The sequence below is a fragment of the Mustela lutreola genome, chromosome 3 (genome assembly GCF_030435805.1).
Source record: "Mustela lutreola isolate mMusLut2 chromosome 3, mMusLut2.pri, whole genome shotgun sequence".
In the NCBI taxonomy this organism is placed as follows: domain Eukaryota; kingdom Metazoa; phylum Chordata; class Mammalia; order Carnivora; family Mustelidae; genus Mustela; species Mustela lutreola.
The window spans coordinates 147,690,063-147,715,613 of record NC_081292.1 but is presented as its reverse complement, the minus strand read 5'-3'; the positions used below and the strand labels follow the sequence as shown (position 1 = coordinate 147,715,613).

General features: G+C 38.0%; 1 protein-coding gene across 3 annotated transcripts in view; it reads left to right on the top strand.

Moving 5' to 3' along the window:
* The window catches only part of XIRP2 (xin actin binding repeat containing 2), a 75,055-nt gene that overhangs the window by 10,687 nt on the left and 38,817 nt on the right, over nucleotides 1–25,551 (top strand). For 2 of the 3 annotated variants that reach the window (XR_009351901.1, XM_059167120.1), the window contains exons 2-3: nucleotides 14,380–14,540; nucleotides 19,903–20,040. Coding sequence is in view for 2 of the 3 variants with exons in the window: in XM_059167120.1 (XP_059023103.1) it covers nucleotides 14,484–14,540; nucleotides 19,903–20,040 (195 nt within the window). In the remaining variant the exon portion in view is untranslated. Of the gene's footprint in view, nucleotides 1–14,379; nucleotides 14,541–19,902; nucleotides 20,041–25,551 lie in introns of those variants that run through there. The other variant, XM_059167121.1, reaches the window with a different exon arrangement.

The window sequence follows — 25,551 nt, the reverse complement described above, 5'->3', positions numbered from 1 at the left end:
ATATGGAATTTTACAATGAAGCCCAATATCTAATTTTTAAATTGCTTTTTTTACATTTCACTCCCCCCAACTTCACTCTTTTTACCTTCTTTCACACTTGAGTTTAAATACCATTGGTCTAAGAAAACTTTTGTTTGCAAGTTTTAATTGAATTCTTTGTTGTTCACAGTTGTCACTGTCTTAATGTGCATGGAAAGAGCAAGTTTTAATCTGAGTAACATTTAAAGGGTGATTTTTACACTTCACCCTTTAAAAACAGGAGTGAAATAAGCAGCATAAAGTGATGGTGCACTTACAGGATTAGGTTTTGAATCTGAGAAAAGAAACAAATGTCAGTGCCAAATTTGTAAAGATAAATAAGTATAAATAAATTAAAGGATGATGAGACTGACTAACTATGTACTTCATGGGTATCTTCAGCAGGGCAGACTATTAAATTACGTCCACTCTTTGGACCAATCCTAGTACCGACATTTCATTAGGAAACTGACATCATCTTTTTCTTTTGAAGTTACAGTGTGCATTTATATGCAAAGGGCATGGAGGGCACAGTAATGGTGACAGGGAGAATAACCCAGCACCTGACTGAATCTAAGTTTTGATACATTAACATTATTACACTTTAACTTATAAACATACCAGTTCTATACTTAAAAGACTGTTTAAAATGTACAGAGCATTTTCTAGTGCCCCCTACAATAATGGGGACAATAACCAGGAAGTATACGGGAGAGTACAAACATGTGAAAAAGATGCCGATTACCTTTCATTTTAGAGCACATTAGAAAAACCTATAGCTTTGGTAAGAAAAATAGTATTCTACCAGATTCTTAACATTTCTCCTGAACATTAGCACTTTTGTCTTCCTACCTTAAATGATTAAAGAGCACATTGTTTTGAAAGCATTCATTCTCTTAGGTGGAATTTTTCTAAGTACATCACTGCTGTGGAAAGGTGAACTTACTTCCGGAAGAGTCAGGTATTTATTGAGCAATATGTTACATTATTTCAGCATTTTCTCTTTCCCCTCAATTGCTTAGTTTTTCCAAAAAACGTTCAGTAAAGAAAGTATGTAGAATCAGTGTGGTTTCCCTTCTTTGATCAAGCCTATGAGCCATTAAGTTCAAAAGAAAAAAAAGATATCAAAGGATCTGGGCAGAGAAAGCACTTTAAACAAAGACTTAAGGTCTTTGAAAAGAGTTTGTGTAAATTCAGGGGCTGACTTTCTGTAAGACAAAAGGCCTAAATTAAATATATTTTACTATCCAGAGGAAAAGGGTGATTAGTAGGTGAAAAGCTGCCACAGCTTCAATTGCCTAAATTGGTGAGAGTCAGAATCTGATGGTTTGGGCTTTCTTTTAATATCCTTTGTCACCTGCTAAGGTGAAAAGTTGGACAAAGGGAAAGTATCAGGGAATTCTGAAGGAATACTCAATAAAGAAGAATATCTATATTCAAAACTAAATGAATTTAGCAACAACTTAGTTAACACCTAAATAAAGGTACTTAGTAGAAGTATTTAGCAGTAGTACTTAGCGGTGCATAGGTACTTAACAGAGCAAAGGTGGAATGGATCACAGATGAGGAAATCTAGGACCCTTCTTGCCTGTGGTAGGCAGCCACAGGACAGCAGAGACTAGGGAGGGCCCCCATCCTTCCCATCTGGCTGGTCCAGACCAGGGTTTGCCGTGTTGTGCCCACTGCTCAGAGGCTGCAGAGGGAAATGAAAACTGTTAACTGAGAGATGGTTTCAAGATTTTACCTAAATTATGTAGAACAGGGGAAACCACAAGGAATATTTTTTTAGGGGGGAAGAGAATCAATCTGTCCCTATCACGTGATACACTAGGGTGATTTTCATGAACTTCACATTTTCAGAGTACTACCTTGTTGCTTTCTGGTGAAAAATTCATGATTCATCAGCTAGCGCCAAGACATGCTTTGGATATCATAACATTAAGTTAGTAATTTCACCTCCTTCATATATTTTCTTTGTCTCTGTGGCCAGATGAGTAGGACTACGCCAACTTCTTTGTCTCAATCTCAACATGTAGTTGTCCATTCCTTCATTATTGTTGTGTTTTCCTTCTCTCGGGAAACATGGTGGATACCTGATTTGTAAAGAGGAATGGACTATCCTTACAGAAAGCTTTAGGTTTAGGTGGATCAGAGTCGAGTCCTGTCCTTTCCACTTATAGCTTTGAGCCTTGGGAAATTTCATAACTTTTATTGTCCCGACTTATATCAGCTCGGATTATCTGGATGATTACACTTGCAGGGGAGAGATGATAACACCTAGAGTGACTGGAAGCTAGTGATCATTTATTATTTACTATGTGCAAGATATTCAGTAAACTCCACTTTTGTAAGATTTCCTTCAGTCCTCACAGTAATCCCTAGGTTCTGTTGTCATTCTTAAGACATAGAGAAGAAGGAAGAGGCTCAGAAAAGTTAAGCAATTTGCCTAAAGTCAAAAGTGAGTGTTGGAAATAGGTTAAATAGTGGGCTTTCTGGGTCCAGAGTAGATAGTTAATCCACATGTGGGTCTGCATCCTGCTGGATAACAGCCCAAGACAGAGGCTGGAGCAGAACAGGTTTACAAAATTAACTTAGCTCTGCCCTGGGCTGGAGGGATGTGCATTTTGGTGGAAGGTGACAGAAGTGGGGATAGGGCGGGGGAGGGGACTCAAAGATACACCACAAAGTAATGTCATACAAATAGAAGTATAATTTTTTTTTTTAGAAGTATAATTTTTAAGTGATAGGAGGGCACAGCAGAGGGAGCTACTCTCCGTCTGGGTTAAGTGGGGGAAATCTGAAGGGAAATGGAGCCTCACGGCAGGCTACCTGTAAGGGGCTTTTTAATCCCATCAAATATGATTGGGCTTGATCCAGCTTAATTTATTTCATCACTATATAAATAAATGTGGTTTTGGGGGTGGAGATATGGAGTGTGTGCCACCAGTTTCCTCAAGATACCCTTCTAGGAAGGGCTGCACTTGGTGTGTCTCCAGACAAGCCAACTTCCTTTGCAGGACCAGTCATCTGGGAGCCTGTTTTATTCAGAAGTCAGCATGTTGGGGGGCCTGGGTGGCTCAGTGGGTTGAGCCTCTGCCTTTGGCTCAGGTCATCATCTCAGGGTCCTGGAATCGAGCCCCATATCAGGCTCTCTACTCAGCGGGGAGCCTGCTTCCCCCCCCCCTCTCTCTGCCTGCCTTTTTGCCTGCTTGTGATCTTTGTCTCTGTGTTAAATAAATAAATAAAATTTTAAAAAGAAAAAAGAAGTCAGCATGTTGAAATGATGCAACCTGTTGTATTCCTGTTTTTAGACATAAGACCAGATCAACACTTCTTAGAATACCGTATTTCTTGAGGATTTCTCTGGTGTTTTCCTTTTCTTCTCTCTTCAAGCAGACCAGGGTTCTATATAATTTGCGCCCAGCCTGGAGCACTGTGCTTGGCCTACAGTGGAAGGGCAATAGCTGTTTACTGAATGCATGACTGAAGCCTTAAGAAGAGAGATTATCAGACACCTTAATTGTATATCTGACAAGCAGATTTAACAGGAGGACACTGTGATGGAAGCATGACACCAACTCTTATGCCCCGTGGAGCACAACAGATCAAGAGAAAATTAGGGCAGTGGTCCTTGCTTTGCATTTCTCTTCCCTTAGAGTGAAGTTCGTCCCTTTCCCTGCTTGGTCAGATGGCTACCTAATCCTGTCTCAAGTTTGATCTCTGTAGTGACCAAGGAAGTGTAATTGAAAAAGTTGCTTCCATTTCCAGTTCTAAACTCAAGCTTCTGAGGATGAAAAAAGAGCCAATTAGAGTCAGAGATATTCAACTTTATTGGTCTCCCTTTGACTTATCCCTACATGCACTCAAATAAATGTTCAGAAAGGATTTGTGGACAGATGTTTAGGAAGCAGAAAGGAGGATTCTATACAGCCTCAGTTAAAAATGGACTTTCTAATAAAACACTTTATTTTGATTAAAAATATTTGCATAGGGGCGCCTGGGTTAAAGCCTCTGCTTTCGGCTCAGGTCATGATCTCAGGGTCCTGGGATCAAGCCCCGCATCGGGCTCTCTGCTCCACGAGAAGCCTGCTTCCTCCTCTCTCTGCCTGTCTCTCTGCTTACCTGTGATTTCTCTCTGTCAAATAAAAAAAAAAAAAATATTTGCATAGGAGACTCCATAGAGTTGAATAGGTAGTTTGGAAATACCTGAACTCAATTCCAGGCTCAGACACTTACTATATGATTTTATCTTTTGAATGCTACTTTCTTCATTAGCTAAATGGAAATAATACCACCTATCAGATATGGTTCCTATAAAAATTAGATGTAAAGTATACATGTAAAATGCTTAACACATAATCAGTACTCATTAACAGACAGTTATTGTTATAATGAAATATAAATTTGATTATGCTAGGGAAATGTCTAACAAGGGACTTGGCGGTAAAAATATGAATCATCAATAGGCATTTAATAGTTCTAATTTATTTGACCATTCCAAAAATATTTAAGTCAGTGTATTCAATTATTGATTTTTGTAACTGGGCAATTCTTTAACTAAATTAAGCAATTAATTAAAAATTTGTAACAGCAATACGATTAAATTTCTGAATATGCCCAAACTGGCAATATTACTTTACTAATAATTATCTAATTTCTGACTAAATTCTATTCATTCATAACTGCTTTAGTATAAGAAGTACTTTTTGTGAGATGACAGGAGCTGCAGGAAACAGGATGAGTCTATCTGCTAGTACATCATTACAATTAGAAATGGCAGTTCTCTTACTCAGAGAGATTAAAATCTAAATAGACATCTAAACTCAGTCTTATCTTTAAGAAGATGGATATTTCTTTAGGGGAGCATGAAGAATAACTTCAGGGATGTTTCTATTGCAAGGTGGTTTGTATATATAAATTGGAGTGATTTGGGGGAGCTGGAACTAATATGATTTAGAGAGGATCTACCGTGTGGTGATCTCTGACTTGGAGATGTGCACGAATGTGTACTGTGGATGTTCGTGTTAGTTTCCTATTGCTTCTCCAGCAAATTACCACAAAAGTAGTCATTTACAATGACACAATTTGTTATAGTATTGTATGGAGGTCTAAAATCCAAAATGGGTTTCCCTGGACCAAATCAAGGCATTGGGTGGGCCAAGCTCATTCCAGAAGCTCTGGAGGCAAATCTTGTTTTCTTGCCTTTTCCAGCCTCTGGAAGCTGCCTGCATTCATTAACTGGTGGGACCTTTCCTCTACTTTCAAAGCCAGTAACATAAAATCTGTACTGTCCCCACCCGCCTCTCTTTCACCCCTACCTCTGCTTCTGTCCCCACCTTTTCTTTCTAACTGTGACTCTCCTGCCTCTCTGTATCATTTATGAGCACCCTTGAGACTATTACATGGAACCCACGTAGATAATCCAGGATCATCTCCCCATCTCAGAGCCCTTGACTTAATCACACCTGCAAAGTCCCTTTGCCATGTGGAATAATACAGTCACAGATTCTGAGAAGGAGTGAACATCTTTGGAGGACCGATATTTTGCTTCCAATGTTGCTGAATCTTGTCCTCTTTCTCTAACAGGCAATCGGAAATACAGCATCTCTTCCAGTATCTGGTGAACTGGGAGAGGACTGGTTAGGGAAGGGTGAGTAAGGAGGCAAGAACTAATTCTTTGTATTATCCTGAGAGAGTATCTGTTTTTGTTAATGTAGAAAGCATGGTGCGCAGATGAAATCAGATGAAAGAATTGATTTGGGGGAAGGTGACAAGCGTACACACAACAACACAGTGCATTGGGAGGGAATGGGACTATAGGGAGGTTAGTTCAAAAAATGGAATCTGATTCACTCTGCTCACATGCTGGATGGATGCCAGAGCCAAGTTTATGTGTGGAAGTGTGGCATACACGTCCACTCATTTTACTTTTTGCCCTTCCTCCCCATGTTTTTTTAAGAGCTATAAATGCAAGATTGTACTATATACTAACTCTTTAATTTTAGTCTCCATCTATTTAATTTTATAATATTCAAATGGAGTAAAATATATAAAACTCAAGTTGATTACAAACTTAGGGGTGCCTGGGTGGCTCAGTTGGTCAAATGCCCGACCCTTGATTTCAGCGCAGGTCATTTGATGAAGCTCCGCCATGGGCTCTGCACTCGGCACAGAGTCTGCTTGCAATCCTCTCCCTCTCCCTCTCTCTCTCTCCATTCTTCCCACGGCTCTCTCTCTCTAAAATAAATAAATAAAAATCTTTTTAAAAATTGATTACAAATTTGACTTAGCAATAGTGTTCTAGATGTTTAAGAGAGATGAATTTTATTATCAGCTGAGGAATATGAAAATATTAATTATTCTAGAAATCTTATTCATGCTAATGGCTGTGAGCCAATGCTATGTCCATCAGTATGATATCCTGATTCACAAATTCCAACTGGGTTATAGATCATATATTTCGATTTGATGGAATTTAGTTCATCACTCCCCAATTTAGTTCTAAATCAATTTTTCAAGTACTAAGCAGTTGACTTCTTTATAACCCATCCAAAATACAATCACGAGACTATCGCTGTGTCACCAGAAGTGTGTTTGCCCGTTTGAAGCTGCTCTCTGTGTTTGCCTCAGCCTCGTGGGCTTGGGGGCATGCCAGCGTTCTGTCCGGTTCTTAGTGTGGACTAAATAAAGATTTCTTGGATTGACTTTAGAAAAGTTCAAGGAAAAAAATCATTACATTCTCATTTATTTGCTCAAGAGTTCAAGTTACTATTAAACCTTGGGATTTCTTTTGAGTCATCTAGGACTATTTTTTCTGTTTTTATGGTATACGTGATAGGAGTCAGTTGACCCCAGAAAAAGGCACCGGTTTGTCGTTTGAAGACTCTGGGAAGGTGATTATTTGGGTTTGGCTTTGGTTTTTGGACACGTGCATTCCTTGAGAAGTAGCGCAGAATTGGAATGTCACAGAACCCGGAGCCAGACTGCGTGGCTTCCCCTCCCAGCTCGGACGCTCACCAGCCCCCTGTCCTTGAGCAAGTATTATAACCTTTCTGTGTCTTTGTTTCCTTATCTGTAAAATGGAGATAAAAAATAAAAATAGTCTCTACCTCATAGGATGGTTGAGAGCACTCAGTGGATTAACGTCTGACACACAGAAAACACTTCATATATATGGGCTCTTACTTTTTTACTTGTGAGTCATTCTTTTGAGTCCTTTATTGTTCAGTAATGTTTGCAGTTTTATTTCTGATATGTCCATGTTCTTTACTAAAAACATAATACTTTCGGCCTATTTATTACAATTGCCCCCTCCAGTTTTCCTTTTGTCCTATAATTATTTTTGTTTAAAAGGTTTCTTACTTCACACTATTTTTTAAGCTTAGGAACTCCAACTGAAATCATTTTCTTCTTCTCCGAAGATTTTTCAACATTTTAAAAAGCATTTAGCTCTTTACTCCATCTGATACTCTGTAACGTGCTTCGAGGTGAGGAACTGTTGGATGTTTTCCACAAAATCATTACCCAGTTTCCCCAACATGCCTTGTTGGTAATGCTGCTGTCTCGTCCTGTTGCTCATCTACATACTCATGTGGCCAGCTCCTTCATGATTCAGTGCAGATGTCCTACTTCTCAGGATACTTTTCCTGACACCTGCTCGTTGACACACCCGAGTGGATTATGTCCTCCCTGGGAGGCTCTCCACTCACCTGGTACAAACCCATTAACTCTTGGGTTATAATTGCCTCTTTCTTTCCAACTAGTCTGAAAGCTGGAAAGCATAGTGAGTGCGTCATATGCTTACCGTAGATAACCCACAGTTGTTTAATGGTAATGAATAAATACATTAAAGGAAGTCATATTAATTATATAATATGAATCATTTCCTTTTGAATTTCATATAGCAGAGCGCCTGGACAGCTCAGTCAGTTAAGGGTCTGCCTTCATGATCTCAGGTTCCTGGGATGAAGCCCTGCATTGGGCTCTCTGCTCAGTGCGGAGTCTGCTTCTCCCCGGATCTTTCTCTTACTATCTCTATCTCTCTCAAATAAATAAATAAAATATTTTTTTTAAAGATTTTATTTATTTATTTGACAGAGAGAAATCACAAGTAGATGGAGAGGCAGGCAGAGAGAGAGAGAGGGAAATAAATAAAATATTTTTTAAAAGAAATGTCATATGGCAAAGATGGAGGGAGATACATGAATGTCACTCACAGCATTTAAATTCCCATAGAGTTCTCCTTTTTCGTTTTTTAGAGTTTATTTGACACAGAGAGAGAGAGAGAGATCACAAGTAGGCAGAGAGGCAGGCAGAGGGAGAGGGAGAAGCAGGCTCTCTGCTGAGCAGAGAGCCTGATGCGGGGCTCGATCCCAGGACCCTGAGATCATGACCTGAGTTGAAGGGAGAGGCTTAATCCACTGAGCCACCCAGGCACCCTGCAATTCTCCTTTTTCTTGTTATTGATGGTGTTTACATGTTTCTGTACTATGCTAGTCCGCATGTAGAGGTTTACAGTGTTAAAGCTTCACAGTGGGATTAGTATCTTCCAACTGTCAATGGCCCTGCTATCTCATTTAGGACACTTTGTCTTTAATGTAATTTTGCATGAAAAGAATATAGCCACAGTGACTTTTCTTCATTTTATATTTACCTGTAACATTTTTACCCAATATTTTCTTTTTGAATTTTGTGTCTTGTTTTAGGTTGATGTCTTGTGAGCGGCATATGGTTGGATTTATTTGTTTGTCTTTCAGTGTGGAGTTTAACCTGTGTTTATTTTTATGACTATTACAACTGATCTTATTCCTACCTTCTTGTTTAGGTTTTTAAAATGTAAGGACCTTTGTTTTCTTTTCGGATGTCTTTTGTTGTATGGACTGCCTTTTAAGTTTGATGTTGACGCCACACCAGTACCAACTTGGATTCATACAGACTGTAGTTCTTTGAGCTACAGTAGCCAGTAACCAGTAACCAGTTTTCTAATTCCTTTTGGTTTTCAATATTATAAGAAAGGCATCTAAGGATGTCTGAATTTTGTTTCTTCATCACAGAAACGCTTCATAATTTTAAATAATTATAGAATTTTTCTCTTTCCTTGCAAAACTTGCAATGTTTTAAAAGGATTTACTGTTATACTGATGTTTCAAACTTAATTTTATTTCTGGATTATAGTACATATTTTAAAACCATGCCCAAATTTTATTTCAGTAATTTTTCTTCGAATATATCTTTTTTGTTCTGCCTCCCACTCTCCCCATCCCAGCCTCTCATTGAAATGCTATCAATTTACAGTTTGGATTTTGCTCTCTGTTTTCTGTCATTGCCTTTCACATTGCTGTTAATGTTAGTGATTTTCTTTTCCACAACATATATTACACTATTTACTCCCCCCAGTGGGTATTTTAACTCTTCTAAAAACTTTAACACCCCTAGTTCTTTTCTCATCTCTGGCAGCTTTCTTTTCTTCTGACTTTATCTCAGCCAGGTGCCTGCTGTAATTCAGACACAGCTAATACCAGCTTTGCAACACTAGCAAGTGGTCTGTCAATGAAATGTAGAGGTCAAAGTATCTTACTTTATTCTACAGACTTCCGCATAATCCATATGAGGTAGGCAAAAGAGGAAAGAAATAAGGTGACTCACAAAAATTTAAACAGTATTTGTGTAAGCCAGTTTTGAAGCCCTGGGGTTTAATACCTACCTTTCATCCAATTTTGTCCATTATAGTATTGTTATATGGTCCTCTTTTCCATAAAACTTTATAAAGTTCAACTACAGTTTAGAAATGTGCCTCCCATATTTTGAAAGTAAGAAATTACATTTAGAAAATGTGCTGAGGTGGAATCTTGCTTTAGAAATAAGATCATGACAGAGCACCTGGCTTTGTGAACTGTGCCACACTGGGTATTTTCTAAAGAGACATTTTTCTGCCTTTGACCATATTTTTGAGCAAGGCACTGACCCCAGCACTATCATATCAAACATTGACCTTGACTTCCAAATTCTTACTCTATGAAGATCTTAGGATAATATATATAATTTATTACTCCAAATTTCTAGACAATTATTTGTTTAATGGAAAATGAAGAGAGATGTTATTTCTTAATGTTGTAAGAACATATCCTTTTATAGACCACTGAATTCCAAACTTAAATTTTCCTGAACAGCTGGTTAGAAGAATGGTTCATAATAATGAACCTTTTTTTTTTATTTGACAGACAGAGATCACAAGTAGGCAGAGAGGAAGGAGGTGGGGGGTGGGGGGGCGGGGAGTGGGAGGGAGCAGGCTCCCCGCTGAGCAGAGAGCCCGATGTGGGGCTCGATCCCAGGACCCTGGGATCAGGATCTGAGCCGAAGGCAGAGGCTTAACCCACTGAGCCACCCAGGCGCCCCAATAATGAACCTTTTTGAAATGTCTGTTAATACTAATCTGTGCATATTTCTAAGAATTCTTTCACTGATAATAGAAGTTGTGAAATGAGAAGAAAATCCCAGAGTGTATTAATTACATTGACTATTCCTCATTGTTTTCCATATCTGACTTCTTAAAGCTATTATTTTACTCCATAGAAACACAGAAGGATGTCTACGCAGTCCTTCTGTGACTGACTACAGGCAGGTGAATAATTAATTGGTCAGGAAAGGAAGAGCATTCTATCTTCTATTATACTACTTTGCATTTTAAAAAATGTTTAAACATGGACTCTCCATAAAAAGTAAAATTCAGGAAGGTATGAGTTTTGTAACTAGGCAGATTTTATTGGTTAATTTAGTTATCTTGTTTTATAAAACTGCAGAAGAAAAGCACATATTTCAAGCCCCAAAAAATAGATCTGTAGTCATACAATCTCTCATGATTTAAGGAAATAGTACATGTAAGTGTACACTTATGTATGCTTATGTATGTACATGTATGTATATTATAAATATGTATACATATGTACATACATAAGTATGCATAAGTGGACATAAGTTGGATGTATGTGTAGTATATTACAAAAAATATATAAAAATAATAATATAAATCTTTTTCCTAAGAACCTCAGAATTCTTATAAAAGACATTCTTATCCTTGGCATATAATCATTTTCGTAACAGCTTGTATTTTTTAGTGTTTTATTTTCTTTCAAAGTGCTTGCTTTATATGTTCCTTCTGCTTTATAGGATTTATTCTATTCTACATAGAACTATTTTGGGTGGGTTAGCAATTATTTTCTCATCAGCAAACAAAAGAGAACAGTTGACATTTAGGGTGCAATGGATTCTGTGTCCAGCTAAGCCATTAATTCTGGAGATTTGGGAGAATTCACTGAACTTCTTTGGATTTTCGTTTACTCATCTGAACAATGAATTGCCACTAAGCCCCGGAGACAAGTCACTGCTAGTACAATGATTCTGTGTTGTTAATATTTATAATGATTTCTAGCAGAAATGGTCATTTGAAAAGTTTGTTTTCCCTTCCTTTTTCACAGACCACTTTAGCTTTGTCCCATATTCTTTCACAGTCTGATTTCTATACCTATAGGTATGCAAATCTCCCCCTATTTTTCCATAGGTATTTTATGAGCATCTTTACTTGTTCTTCTGTGTCACCCCTCTCTTTAAAGGTTCCCTAAACTCATTTCACGGTGTTCTCCAATCTCAGTTGCATTCAAGCCTTCTGAGATGGCACAGTAAGAGGTGGGGGGACCAATGTCCCTGTCTTCTTCCTCACCTATCCCTAAGAAAGGGGCTGGCTAGGGGTACTTGGGTGACGCAGTCAGTTGGGCATCCAACTCTTGGTTTTGGCTCCAGCCATGATCTCAGGGTTATGAGATTGAGCCCCAAGTAGGGTTCTGTGCTCAGCATGCAGTCTGCTCAAGATTCTCTCTCTCCTTCTCCCTCTGCTTCTACCTACCCCAACTCTTCTCTCTCTCTCTCTCTCTCTCAAATAAACAATCTTAAAAATAGGGGGCTGTCTGATCAACCTTAAAAAGTTATATCAGGTGTCATCAAAATCAAGATAGGAGCAGATAGATAGAGCGTGTTATAGTACACTGGGCAAGAAAAATCACTTATCAGGTGAGGAAAGGATAAACATTGAGTTAGAAGGTTAAGAAACTATGGACACAGCTTGTTAACTCAAGGTAAGGTTTCTACTCTATGACTATCTGTGTAGGCAAATACTGATGGGAAAGAGAGAGAAATTAAGATGTAGTGTATTTTCTGTGATCAAAATGAAAGCCCACAAGGCAATGGAATCTGAATCTCTTAATAATCAGGCCATTGATTTCCTGACCATTAATCTTGGGCCTTTCCCTGTAGGATGAAAAATGATAAAAGTCAAATATCTGAAAAGTAAATATCATCTGTAAATTTTAACAAAAATAAATCGCTGACTTTCTGTTAAGATAACTAAAAGAATGACATCTTTTATGAATAATATACAAAATGAAATTTATATTTTAATGTGGAAAAACTTTATGGAGTCAAGTTCAGTAAAATCTATATAGTGATCATTCATAACAAAGTCATAGTACAGTTGAATAGAAAGTGAATTCATCTGTGTAGATAGATAATCCACAGGGGAAAATAAGGATATACTTTCTTTACATGTGAAAGACTTTCAGTAGCATGAGAGAAAGTCTTTTTATCAGAATCAACTGGAGGAATGTACTTTTGTATGGATATGAGATTTTGAATGTCAGGTGAATTTCACAAATAACTGACATTTGTTATGAGAAAATCAGTGTTGATCAGCGTTGTACAGTCATAGTGTGCATATATCACAACTTCGTATTCTCGTATATTTTGTACTTATATAAAGTAAAATATATTTACAATTTTAATTAAATATGTGAAAATGTTTATTTGAATAAGAACTCCCTATGGAAAATCAGATACTCAGGGAGCCAAAACAAATAATTATTCATTTTTTCTGGATCACAGAAGTTGTTCTCATCTGTTGTGTACATAAACCTTAAAAGAAACTAAAAATAGAAAAAGCAAACAATTCTATAAGATGGTTCAGTGTGGGAGCTGGGGAAGGAGGTAGGAAGAACAGGAAAGGGAAGAAACAGCTTGGTTATCTTTTACCAGGAATTGTTTGGGTCTTGGTTTACAGTGATTAAATTAAACCTATCCAAATAACAAAGTACACTGAAGAGCCCTGCTCTGTGAGTTCCAGAAATTACCAGTCCAAAGGTGAATGGCAGGGGGTGCATGAACGAGTAGTGAATATTCATGATACAAGCGTGCATGCACACATGTACATGTGTATCTCTATGTAGATAGGGACCATACACCGAATGGTCCCAGAAAAAGCCCTTTCAATGATATTGGAATTAGGGTTTTTGAAACTGAACAGCAAACCATCAAGCAAAGTGATAACAGCGAAGAATACTAGATTAGGAAGAAAATCAAGTTTTGAGTCCAGCTCTGGCACATGTAACTGAAGAACCATGGAGAGTCCTTGTCTTCCTTTCACATAAGGAAACACTTAGACATGTTTCCATATGCCTAAAAGGAGCTGGTTAGAGTAGGTTAGACTGCATGCTCTTGAAGACCTTTCTGTTTCTAACCACTGTTATTCTGTGATCATGCAGTCAATCTTTTGCTGTGTTTCCAGGCATGCAATTCTTGTTACCCTGTATTTTTGTCAGATAGATGGCATAAATGGGAGAATATCAGACCATCTGAAATGGGTGACTGACAAAGCTTTTTCTAAGAGTACTATTATTTCTTTCTCACGTAACACATGTCTCTGTGAATAAAAGAAATAAATCCACAGTCTATAATTCTCATGGCAATCCTTTATATTAGCTAGATCCATCTCCTCGAGTGTTAAGGGGTGGAGAGAGAGAAGCAAATTTTAGACTTGCTAAAGATTTAGTCCACCCATCAAATTAATTAATTGTGTGATCATGGGAAAGTTTTCTAACCACTGTGACTCTCTACGTTCTTATCTATAAATTTCAGAAAAGAATAGCACCTACCTCATGAAGTTCTTAGAGAAGTAAATGAGATCATGCTCTTCACAGCGTTTAACCTAAATTCAACACACGGTGCCTCAGGAAGGTTCATTATTAACATTATGGAACTCTTAATAACTGTTTTTCATCAAAGTAATCACAAGAGTAAGAGTGGAGACAATATTTTTGTTTGACGTGTGCATGACCATATGCCCCGTATAGGCATTTTGTAGCTTTGCTTGAAAGCTTGAAGAGGGTGACTGTGGGACATTGAAAACACGGTACTGTGAAATGTCGCAGTCTGTTTTATAAGAGCAGATATTTAAAATGCCTTTACTGTTCATAAGGTGCTGCTATTTTCTTTTCAAAGCCCGAAACACATATCTGAGTGCGCTACATTTGCTTTCAGTGACTGTTGGCCCTAACAAACCTGCGAGTGGATTTGCGGAAGACGGTGGTGCACAGAGCGAGGGCACGTCAGACCTCCAGGAAGTGGTAACCTTGAAGGAGCGGATGGAGAGGTACCAGGCAGCTGTTTCCAGGGGTGACTACCGCAGCTTCTCTGCCAATGTAAGCTGCTCCCAGTGGTTCTGCACGAGGCAATGGGCTCACTGAGGTCTGCGCTTCACACACCCTCCTGCCTTCGCAGTACAGGATAGGGCAGGGCAGTGGGATATAGTAGAAAAAGCAGACCTAGTTTGAATCAAAGTCAGAAGATAATGAGTTTAAGCTTCAGAGCTGCTACTTCCTCACTGTGAATTTGGGCCACTATCCTAACCCCTCTCTGAGCTTCAGTTTCTTTAACTGCAAAATGGGACTAGCCATCCAGCACAGAGGGTCTTAGAGAGAAGTCAAAGAGATAATTTACATGTAAGCCATAAGGCAGGGTAGAAATGTGTTATTATTGCCATCATTATCATTTAACCTATAGCTATTCTCCTCAGGAAGGTTGGAAATTAATTTCAGATTTTAATAATGTGGGTCTGCATGCTGCCCTCCTCGGTCTCATGGATAGTTCATTTAAATTCACTGGCAGTATCTTTTTTTTTTTTTTTTTTTTTTTTTTGCTTTTCTCATTTCTCTGTATGCACTAAATCCATTAGGAGTAGCTTAATCAACATAGAAATGAGGGAGATTAGCAATGTAGGCACTCTGCTAAACCAATTATGATTATAGGAAACAGCAGGATTCAGTAGGACCACCAATTTTTAGAGCCAAAGCATAATAAAGTCATATTCAAAAGAATTTGTTGGGTTCCATCATCTGTGGCCTTCAATCCACAGGGTTTGATGAGTCATTTTATTAGTAGCAGCTTTATAGCTTAATGGAATGTAAGGATACTCTTTTATAATCATAATCTCCAAATTAGCAAAGTTGTTCATTTAACCAAAAGAGAAAGAGAAAGAATAGCCAAGAAGAGTGGTGTTCTAAAATAGCCACTCTTAACATTCTTCTTTACAAATTATTTAGAGACAAGTCTAACTGTGCCAAACTCATTAACAATATTGTAATTCCAAATGACATTTAAGTTTCTACATAGTCATTAAAATCCATTTCAGATGCAGCATGGATTTTGAATGAATGTACAGAAATCACAGAAGTAGCTTGAGCTCTTCCAAAATAAGCAGAATCACACCAGTGCCTCCTGCCAGTCTTCTTAGATAGCGCCCCCTGCTGGATCGTCAAGAAACTTTACTACAAATTAGTGTTTGAAATTGGAGAAAAGACTTTTGGGGAAATAAACAGATTTTGAAAGTACCCAGTGAGAGAAGGGTTATTCAGTAAACATTTTATGTATATATATTTAGGAAGACTTTTATCTTTACAGGTGCTAGGAAAATACACCGTAAGACAAATTTGTTTTTATACAAAAGAGAATATTTAAATCGGGCACTAAGAAAACTTGATTATCCCACTATTTAATGCAAAAATGAAACGTTAATTATATCGTAAAGGTAGCCTACATGTAAAGAATTTAATAATCCTTTCTTCTCTGCCCATGTATAAGCAAAACAAACTGAGGGGAAGTGATTTATGGGAGATCACGCATTAGAGACAAAGCCAGACTAAACCCCGGTGTGTGGACTCCCGTGCTCTTTTAACTGAATTCAACTGCCTCCTCTCACACAAGAAAGCACCTGTGGCCCAACAAATGCCGTTATTTGGTTCGGCCCTAAGTTAATATTATGCAGATGTTGGGGAGGAAGAGCCCATATATTATCTCAGAGAAATCCTGGTAAATATCTAAAGAAAAACAAAGGAACTGCCTTACTGCCTTATCTGGTCAGACATATCAAATGTCTGTTCAATTACAAAATCAGGGAAACTGCCTTTAACAACATTTCTGTCTATACACATAACTGAAATGTTTTATGTGTAAAATCTGGAGGTCTCTGATTTGGCCCCAAACTGAATCCATTATGTTTCAGTCACACTGAGATCAGTTTCTCCTGGTCCTTGCCTTAACCAGATGGCTTTTGGTGGAACCTAAATAAAAGTCATGCCTGTGGAAAGGCAGTGGTCTGCGGAAGAGTCCCAGAAGAGAAAGGGGAGGTGACATTTGTTAAGCGATGAATTAAAATGTCAGATTCTGTGCTGTGAGATTTTATTTCTGTTATCTTTTTTAATGCAAGAAATATGTGGAAAATATATTGTTATTCAGTTTATAAGAAATAAAACTTGAATTCTAGTCTGAGATCATAAGTGTCAGAACTTGGATTTATCCAACCCCCAAATTATGTTATTTCTACTATGCCCAAGGACCCAACAATAGTTCTTTGTAAAGACAATAGATAATTGTGTAATATATTAACCCAAGTAAGTGTCAGGTAGTTAAAGTATCCTATTATTTTTTTTTAAGATTTTATTTATTTATTTGAGAGAGAGCATGAGAGGGTAGAAGGTCAGAGGGAGAAGCAGACTCCCTGTGGAGCTGGGAGCCCAATGTGAGACTCGATCCCAGGACGCTGGGATCGTGACCTGAGCTGAAGGCAGTCGCTTAACCAACTGAGCCACCCAGGCGCCCAAAGTACCCTATTATTGAAAGGAGTTAATGTTAAGTAGGTATTTAAATTAACTGGTTAATAAAATGATTTAATTATTATGGGCATACCCATTAGACTCCGAATCTTTTTTTTTTTTAAGATTTTATTTATTTATTTGACAGAGAGAAATCACAAGTAGGTAGAGAGGCAGGCAGAGAGAGAGAGGAGGAAGCAGGCTCCCTGCCGAGCAGAGAGCCCGATGCGGGACTCGATCCCAGGACCCTGAGATCATGACCTGAGCCGAAGGCAGCGGCTTAACCACTGAGCCACCCAGGTGCCCCTAGACTCCGAATCTTATTTCCGAGTCCAAGAATAAGAAACATTCCATAAGGATAAGCATAAAAAGGTTTAACACAAAACAACCTGTTAGGTAGTCGCTTAGAATACCGTGGATGAGGTGAACTGTGTAGCATGCGGGGCTAAACAAGGCAAAGTCACAGGCATGTTCTTCTGAGCAAGAAAGCATCACTGCAGCTCGTGCCCACAGACGGCTCCTTGAGCAAGTCCAGCCAGATCACATATATAAATGTTCACTTACAAGCTGAGCTAAAAAAAGAAACCACATCACCACTGCTCAATTATAATTCAAAAGACTTTCTCACTTAGGTGGGTGAGCAGCAGTAACAGTGTAATAGAAGGACTACTGATAAAATTCATTAACTATATGAATTTTTGCACCTGTAATATGGTCTGAATCCAAAGCACAATGTTAAAGAAAAGAATGGATATATTGGATTTTTAATCCATTTGGTAGATGAGAGGCAACATGTTCAGTATAGGAACTGATATTTTTGTGAAAATGCACTTATTAGGAAAGTATTTAGTCATTAGCATGATTACTGAGGCTTAGTAGATTAATTTGCACATGATTTGGACCTTGTTTATAGTTGTTGGAAAGAGTAGATTTTTTTTCTTAACAATAATTGCCTTAATTTTCATAATTTAATACTCATATATTATCTATGTTTGATCAATCACGGAAGGCCACTTATGTACATTAAATGTCAGGGAAGGGTATAAGAAATATTATGACCTTAATTCACCCTTTCCCTTCTTTATCTTAAATTTCAAAATAGATGACACACTTTCTCATGACCTTAACATGTATCAAATGGCAGTAACTGACCAGGATTTCTATTTGAAGTTCGTTGCAGAATTCATCAGAATATGTATCTAAAACACCGAAGGATGCATTCTTTTATCCCTTCTTCCCGTGCAGCAAATATACATATTCTTAGAAAGCTTATAAATTTGTTAAAGCACCCATTTGGATTTGCTAGTAATTCCGATAATGCCTATTATTAATTCATTCTCTGATATTTTGGAATATAGGAAACCCCAAGATTACAGTTGTGTTTTTAGTATCTGTTTGAGAAACTGCATATGGGGTCATGATTTCAGGATCCCAGCAGTCCACAGTCCATGGTAGGGGAACTTCAGCTCACGGACATCAAGTTACTTCCAGGTCTCAAGGGTTCAGGGTTATGTCAGGACTGGGCCAGACCTCAGGAAACCTCCTGGGATTTGAAGGGTTGCTGAATCCCTTCCCAGTTTGGTCCTGGAAGCTTCTTGGAGGAGGGCTGGTTGGCATGGGGCCTGTTTGCTTGAGAGTTGTCATTCCATCTGGGCTTGAGTGCCTGCTGGGCTGGGGAGTGTGTTGAATCATCAGAACCAAAGCCCTCAAGTTACCGCACTTCCCACAGGGGCATAAGATCTGACAAGGCTCCTCAGTGTTTTTCAAGTTGCTCCAAATGATGTCTGTTGAATAAGGCTTTCTGTTCTGCAAAATGCCTGTAGTAGCCTAGACTCTTTCTAAGCTTAAACCTTCCAAGCTAAGTCCTGCGGTATGCCACTCCCAGAGTAGTTTTTCTGCCTGTCCTTTCGTACTCGGGATTAAGACAGACAGCAGTCATTAAGACAGATATGGTTTCAAATTCTAGCTTCTACTCACACTCCAGCAATGAGAACTTAACAAGCTGCCTTACATGCTCAAACCAGATGTCAATTTCCCCATTTTAAAATGAGAATAAATGCCCATGTCTCACAGAATATGGAGAAACATCAAATGACAAGATATATGTAAACACATACAAACCACTCAAGCACTAGTTTTTTTTTTTTTTTTTTTTTTTTGGTCACAGAAAGCGTTTATTTACCACAGAGGAAACCAGGAGCTGCCGGAGCCCATGCCCGGCAGCCTGAGCAATGTGAGTAATCAGGGAGAGGGAACAGCAGGCAGGAACCCCAGGAAATCACATCTGGGTAGTCTCCAACCCGCAGGTCTGCTTGGGACAGGAGATTCTCTGGCTGGGCTCGCGTGTTATAGCTCAGGGAAGTCAGCTTTGACAAGCAGGCTTCAGTATTAAGTAGCTGTTACTATGACTGATATTGACATTTTTGCATAAGAGAGGCTTATTTTATTCATCTTTAGTGGTTTGAATACATTTTGGAATGAGTCAAATTTTTTAATATTCTTAATAATGTGTTGTTTATGTAGATGTTTGGGATTTTAATGACAACCTTACTGTGAGTTAAAATTGAATCCATTATTCTAATTTCTTCTAGTCTGTGTATTATTAGAGAAATACATCCTACAATCCTACAGGTCTCATCTCCAGATATCAAAATCTATCTGAGATAAGGAGAATTAACTCAATATTTTGAAGTTCCTTCTGACTTTATATCAAACACTGATAAATGAGAAAACAACATGGTGAGATTATTTTTTATTAAGGTTTTCTGTAAGGTCCTACTGAAATAATTGTGCGTGTTCACGTTTTTTAATATACCACCCATTAATAATTGTCAACTATAAAAAATAATAACTTATAAGTCCCATCTTGAGCAAATACAAAGCTGAATTTTCCTTTTTTCTTAAATTGTCTTAGATGATGGAAGAATCTGGAATGTGCACAGTGCCTGGTGGTTTGGCCAGAGTGAAGAAACAATTTGAGAAGGACAAATTTGCTTCTTCTTGTAATACCTTGTCTCAGTACCAATACCAGCACCACAACAGATCTGAGCAGGTAATGTGACTGCAGGTAAATGGATAGAACACTTGTGTTCTCATTTCTGTGCCAAAGCAGAAAGACTCCTGTTTGCTGGTACATTTATTTTCATTACTCATTAACAAATATTGTAATTTTAAGATGCTTTAGAAAATCATCTTTAAAGCATATCAATGTATTGATTTGCTTTCTTGGAGCATTTTTTCATATTTCTAGGAAACCATGCTGGAATATTTTTCTTCTCCACTTCTCATGTTTCAAACATAAATGAAAATTAAATAGCCTGGGTTAGTCAACAGGTAAATAGAAATGTTGAAGGCCACGTTTATATTGAGCCTCTGCTTCTAGGTTATAATTCATGATAAACTATCCACTGGTTGTTTTTATTGATTAAATATGAAGCATTATTTAGCTGATCGTTGTGGTTAGTTTTCTGTTTTCTTTAAAATCATCAAAAATTGAGTAGTAGAACCCAGATGTTACATAAAACTGCATAATGCAACTACTATATTTTATCTTACATAAAAGATTTTCCCCCATTTCATTCCTCCATTATCATAGATCACCAAATATTGTCATGGGTTATAATGATTTTTGAATGTGAGAATCTCAGTAATAAAACCCATTAGACTGAGCTCGGCACTTTGAAAAATAGTAATTGCACTGTAAACAGCTGTATTTAGGTCCATGTTTTCCATGAGGAAGAGAGTAACTGGGGTACTTCTAAAATTTTGTAGTGGAAGATAAAAGGTGGGTTTTTGTTCATTTGGTTTTTGTTTTAAGAAAAATCTTTAGGATATTTGGAGTTACCTATGTTTTTAAAATTAAGGCAATTGTATCATATAATGTGGGTGGGGGAGGGAGGGGAAGAATATATCAAGCAGAACGATTAAAAATCTGATATGTGAAATAGTATTTGTTCTCTTTTTCTGGCTTTGTCTGAGAAGTAAAAATTGCACAATATAAATAGCTCAATGAATTTAGGGGAAGAATTAACTTTGCCTAAAGGAAACAAAATGTAAATAAGAAATTAAGACTAGATATATTTGTGGTCTAATATATAGCTGTTGCAGCAACACAGGAGTCTATAAGTGAGTCAGTTGTGTGTTTGCTTAAAACGGGTCAACAATACAAAATGTTGTTAGTTATCATTAATAACTTAAGTAACAAATTCCAGATGGAAATCTGTGTATGGACAGATACTTTGTTTTGTGAGGAAACATTGTGAAAGAGTGTAAGAGCTATGGGATTTGTAGATCTGACTTTAGAGCCCCCCCCACCCGCCGCACCCCTCCACCCCGCCACCTACCAGCTGAGTGACACTAACACAAGGACACCTTCACCGTCATGGCGCTGGGGAGTCCCTCAGGGCAGCATTCTCAGAGGCGAGCGGCACTTAGCCTAATGCTTTGCTATCATCATCTTGAAATTCTTAATACTTTTAGAAAAAGGGATCTGGGCCTGGCATTCTCATTTTGCTCCAGGTCTGGAAAATTATGTAGTCAGTGCCACATAGACCAAATTCATCCCCTCTCAACTCTCTGTTTCTGATTAAGATGGGGGTATCTGAAGAAGGATTTGTCCATGTCATGTGGAGGTCTCATATGACAAAGAGAAGTTTCCATAAAGTATTCCATTATCCATGAAACCTGAAGTCAGTTAGGACTCCTTAATATTGCAAGAGAGAGAAAGCCCAATCAACATTGGCTTAAGCCAAGTGGAACATCATAGATTCACAAACATGCAGTCTTGTGGAAGGGAGATCTGGTATCCACTCCAGTGATATATTGGAGCAGCTGGCTTGTACCAAGCCTGTGGTTATTAAGTGTTTAGGAATGTTGCAAACCAGATAATGTCATGTTAATAGCTTGAAATCCGCCACAGCCAGAGTATTTGAAATAGAGAAATTGGCAAATACAACAAATCAGGAATATTCTTTCTTTCTCTCTTTCTTTCTTCCTTTCCTTCTCTCCTTTTTATCTCTTTTTTTCCTTAAGAACCCATTGTTAAATATGTATTTCCTTACTATTAATGTATGGTCTCAACAATGTCCCTAGCATAGTAGTTAAGAGCATAGAAACCGGAGCCAGATTACTTGCGTCCAAATCCATACTCCTTCATCTATTAGTTGTGTGACATTAGGCAAGTTCCTTAGCTTATCTGTGCCTCAGTTTCCTCAATTATAAAGTCAAGATTGTAATAGTTCCTGCCTCATAAGTTTGTTAAGTGGATTAAATGGATTATATTTGTAAAGTGTTTAAGGCTATGCCTGGCCCATTGTAAGCATAACACAGTGTGTATTAAAAAATAGTAAGTATCACCTTCAACATATTTCTTTACTTTTCTTTCTTTCTGTTTTTTTTTTTTTTCTTAACCTCACTTCTTCTGGGCTGGTCCCATTCTCACCCAGGTTTCCCCCAGATAGTAGTAAAAAAGATGCAGAGAAAAAGTGAGATCTTTTTCCCAGAAGTTTTGGGACCAAGCCTTACTGCATCTAATTGACTATAAATGGAACACTCCCATTCTTCCTAGAACTAATTGCTACAGCTGGGGGACACTGATTGGCTGAAGCCCCTGTACCTGTTGACCTAAGTGGAAGTTCTTGGCATTCAGTTATCAAGGGAAAATAAATGGATACTGGGTAAAAGCACAACCCACAGCAGCAACATATAAATGTTACACACAGACACACACATACACACACACACACATACTATAAGCTCCTTGAGAATGGAATCTATTATCATATGCGGTAGTCCCTCCTCTGGAACATGAAATATTAATGCCTATAAGTATAATAAATAAAGCCATGCACTAGAAGTCTGAATATCTGCAGGACCCTGGGCAAATAGTGACCTCTCTGAACTTCAGTTTCATTATCTACTTGTAGACATACTAATAATACGCAAAAATTCCATGGGGAACGACTAAGCCTTGGTCATGATGCCATGTAATATAAATAATACATAAAAGAAACATGTTAGAATAAACTAGTAAATATCTTTTATTGAACTGTATGCTGAACTCTGTGGGAAGATGAAAGAAAAAAAGTCATCTGTACTTAAAAAATAAAATGACTAATTTATAATCCTTATTACAAATTTGAGACACACATCAAATTTGATTATAGAGGGGAAAACATAGAAAATCATGTATTAGCTATTCACTTAAATTTTTACAGCTATCTAATGTATTCTAAAAATTGCTTCTCTTATCAGTGGGGATTGAGGATCTTTACAGGTAAAGGCAGATAGTTAATTCTGTCTTCCCAAAGATGTTGTCCACCCAGATGGTATTTTCAGTCTGCTTGTTGAAAGTACTTGAGATTTACCTCTCTGCTAAGTCTGCCCTGGCAAAAAAAAAAAAAAAAAAAAAAAAATTGTTAACATATGAAAACTAATACTAATTTGAATATCAAATTTAATTAGACTTAAGAAAGAGCATTTGTTTTGAATTTCTGACAGTATTTGATGTCACAATTACTAATAATCTTACAAGGTGTAATAAGTTCAATCTCCCTCTCTCCTTTCTAATATACTAAAGTCAGATGTTTCAGGGTAATTAGCTATTTGGTAGTCGTTTAGGAGATGAACAACAGGGCTAGACAAGTTTTGGAAATTAAGCTATCTCTCAGGTTAAAGATCCCTCTGTCTGCTGATTGATCAGACTATATTACCAGATTGCCTTTTATTCAAAAAGGGATTCTGAAATAGAAAAAAAGAGGGGGGGAGGTATAAAATATAGGAACTTTATTTATGCCGTCTGGGATAATGTCCTATTTATGTATTCTAGACTTGTCATGCTTCATGGTTCTGCCTGTTTCAGTTTCACCACTGCTAGCCTGTGGAGAATCCTTATGTAAATTAGAAAAAGCGGCCACTCTGGACCATCAGAGCCACTGGGTGAGGGAGGCATGGGGCGAGGGTTCAGCTTCTTAAAAGAATGTGTTGAGGAAATGTTATTTAATCTTTTCCCGAATTCTTTTTTTTTTTTTTAAGATTTTATTTATTCGTCAGAGAGAGAGAGAGAGATTGAGCACAGGCAGACCAAGTAGCAGGCAGAGACAGAAGCAGGCTCCCCAGCGAGCAAGGAGCCCGATGTGGGACTCGATCCCAGGATGCTGGGATCATGACCCGAGCTGAAGGCAGCTGCTTAACCAACTGAGCTACCCAGGTGTCCCCTTTTCCCGAATTCTTAAAAGGGTGCCTTGAAATACACTGCAGAAAGTATTAGAATGCATGTGTTATTGATGTGAAACGACCATCATCTCTTTTCTGAGTTCATTTTCACTTGCCTATACTATGGTTTCCGTGTTTTCAAGACTTTCCTTTCCTTCTTTTTTTCTTTTTTAACAGCCTTATTGAGATAGAAGTGGCGTACCGTAAAAGCCACCCATCTTAAGCATACAATTCGGTGGCTGTGTAGTGTCTTTACAAAGTCATATAGTGTCACTGCTATCCAATTTTACGACATTCCCTGTCACCCCCAAGATAAACCTTGGACTCATTAGCAGTCTCCAACATTCCTTTTTGTGCCATATTTTCACACTCAGGATTTGACCTTCATCTTCTCACTGGAATGTCTTTGTTTTCTTTCCTTCATACTTAAACCGTCCTGAGTAGCTCTTTGCTTAATTTTGGAGTCCTGGAAGCCTGTACTCTTCTGAGGTTGCTTGGTTTGGTTTGGTGTTTTCTTTTCTAAGTGGCTTAAGTGGGAAGGAGCAGATGGAGCCCCCCAAATTTTGGAAGTAATCAGTGCAACACAGCACTTAGGCGACTGCTTTTATGTGAAAATGGCTACACCAAATCCATTTCAAGAATGTGAGGTCTTCCTGACCGCTCCTGCGGCTGCCCTTCACGTGGGCCATGAGGAAGCTGCAGGCCAGTACGCATCTTTCTGTATCTATCTGCTGTCTCAAAAACCCAAATGCAAACATTAGCACTCTGTAAAGTTACATGGATTTGAAACAATCCCTAGACAATTTTAGGTTGATAGAAAACATTTTTGACAGCTTGTAACAGATATAAGCTGACATCTGTGTGTTTTAGACTCTTTAAAGGTGACCCATCATTATTTTCTAGCAGACTAAACATTTTTCATCAGGGAAATGTCCACATTGCAAAGCATTTCTCATATAAGTGCTTTAAACCTACCTTTAGCTTTCTGCCGTGTACGTAATTCTTCAAAGTCATAGATTTCTATTGACAGCCCCAATCTAACCTAAATCTCTATCAACAGATAAGTTTATAATCAAAAGTGCGTCTCATATTGTATTTTAATTGTGTATGCTATTTTTTAATAGTATTTTTTAATGACTCTTACAACTTAAAGTAGCATCATGCAAACAGGAATCCAGAGTGATGGGCAGGCCTGCTGTCTCCAAAGCCAGACAGCCCAGGTTAGAATCCTCTGTGTTAGCCTCCTGATCTCTGTAAAATGAGATGAAGTAGCGAGTGTGTTTTAAGAATAAAATAAGGTGCTCCATGTAAAGTTGTTAGTAAAATGTCTGTCATATATGAATTGTTCAAT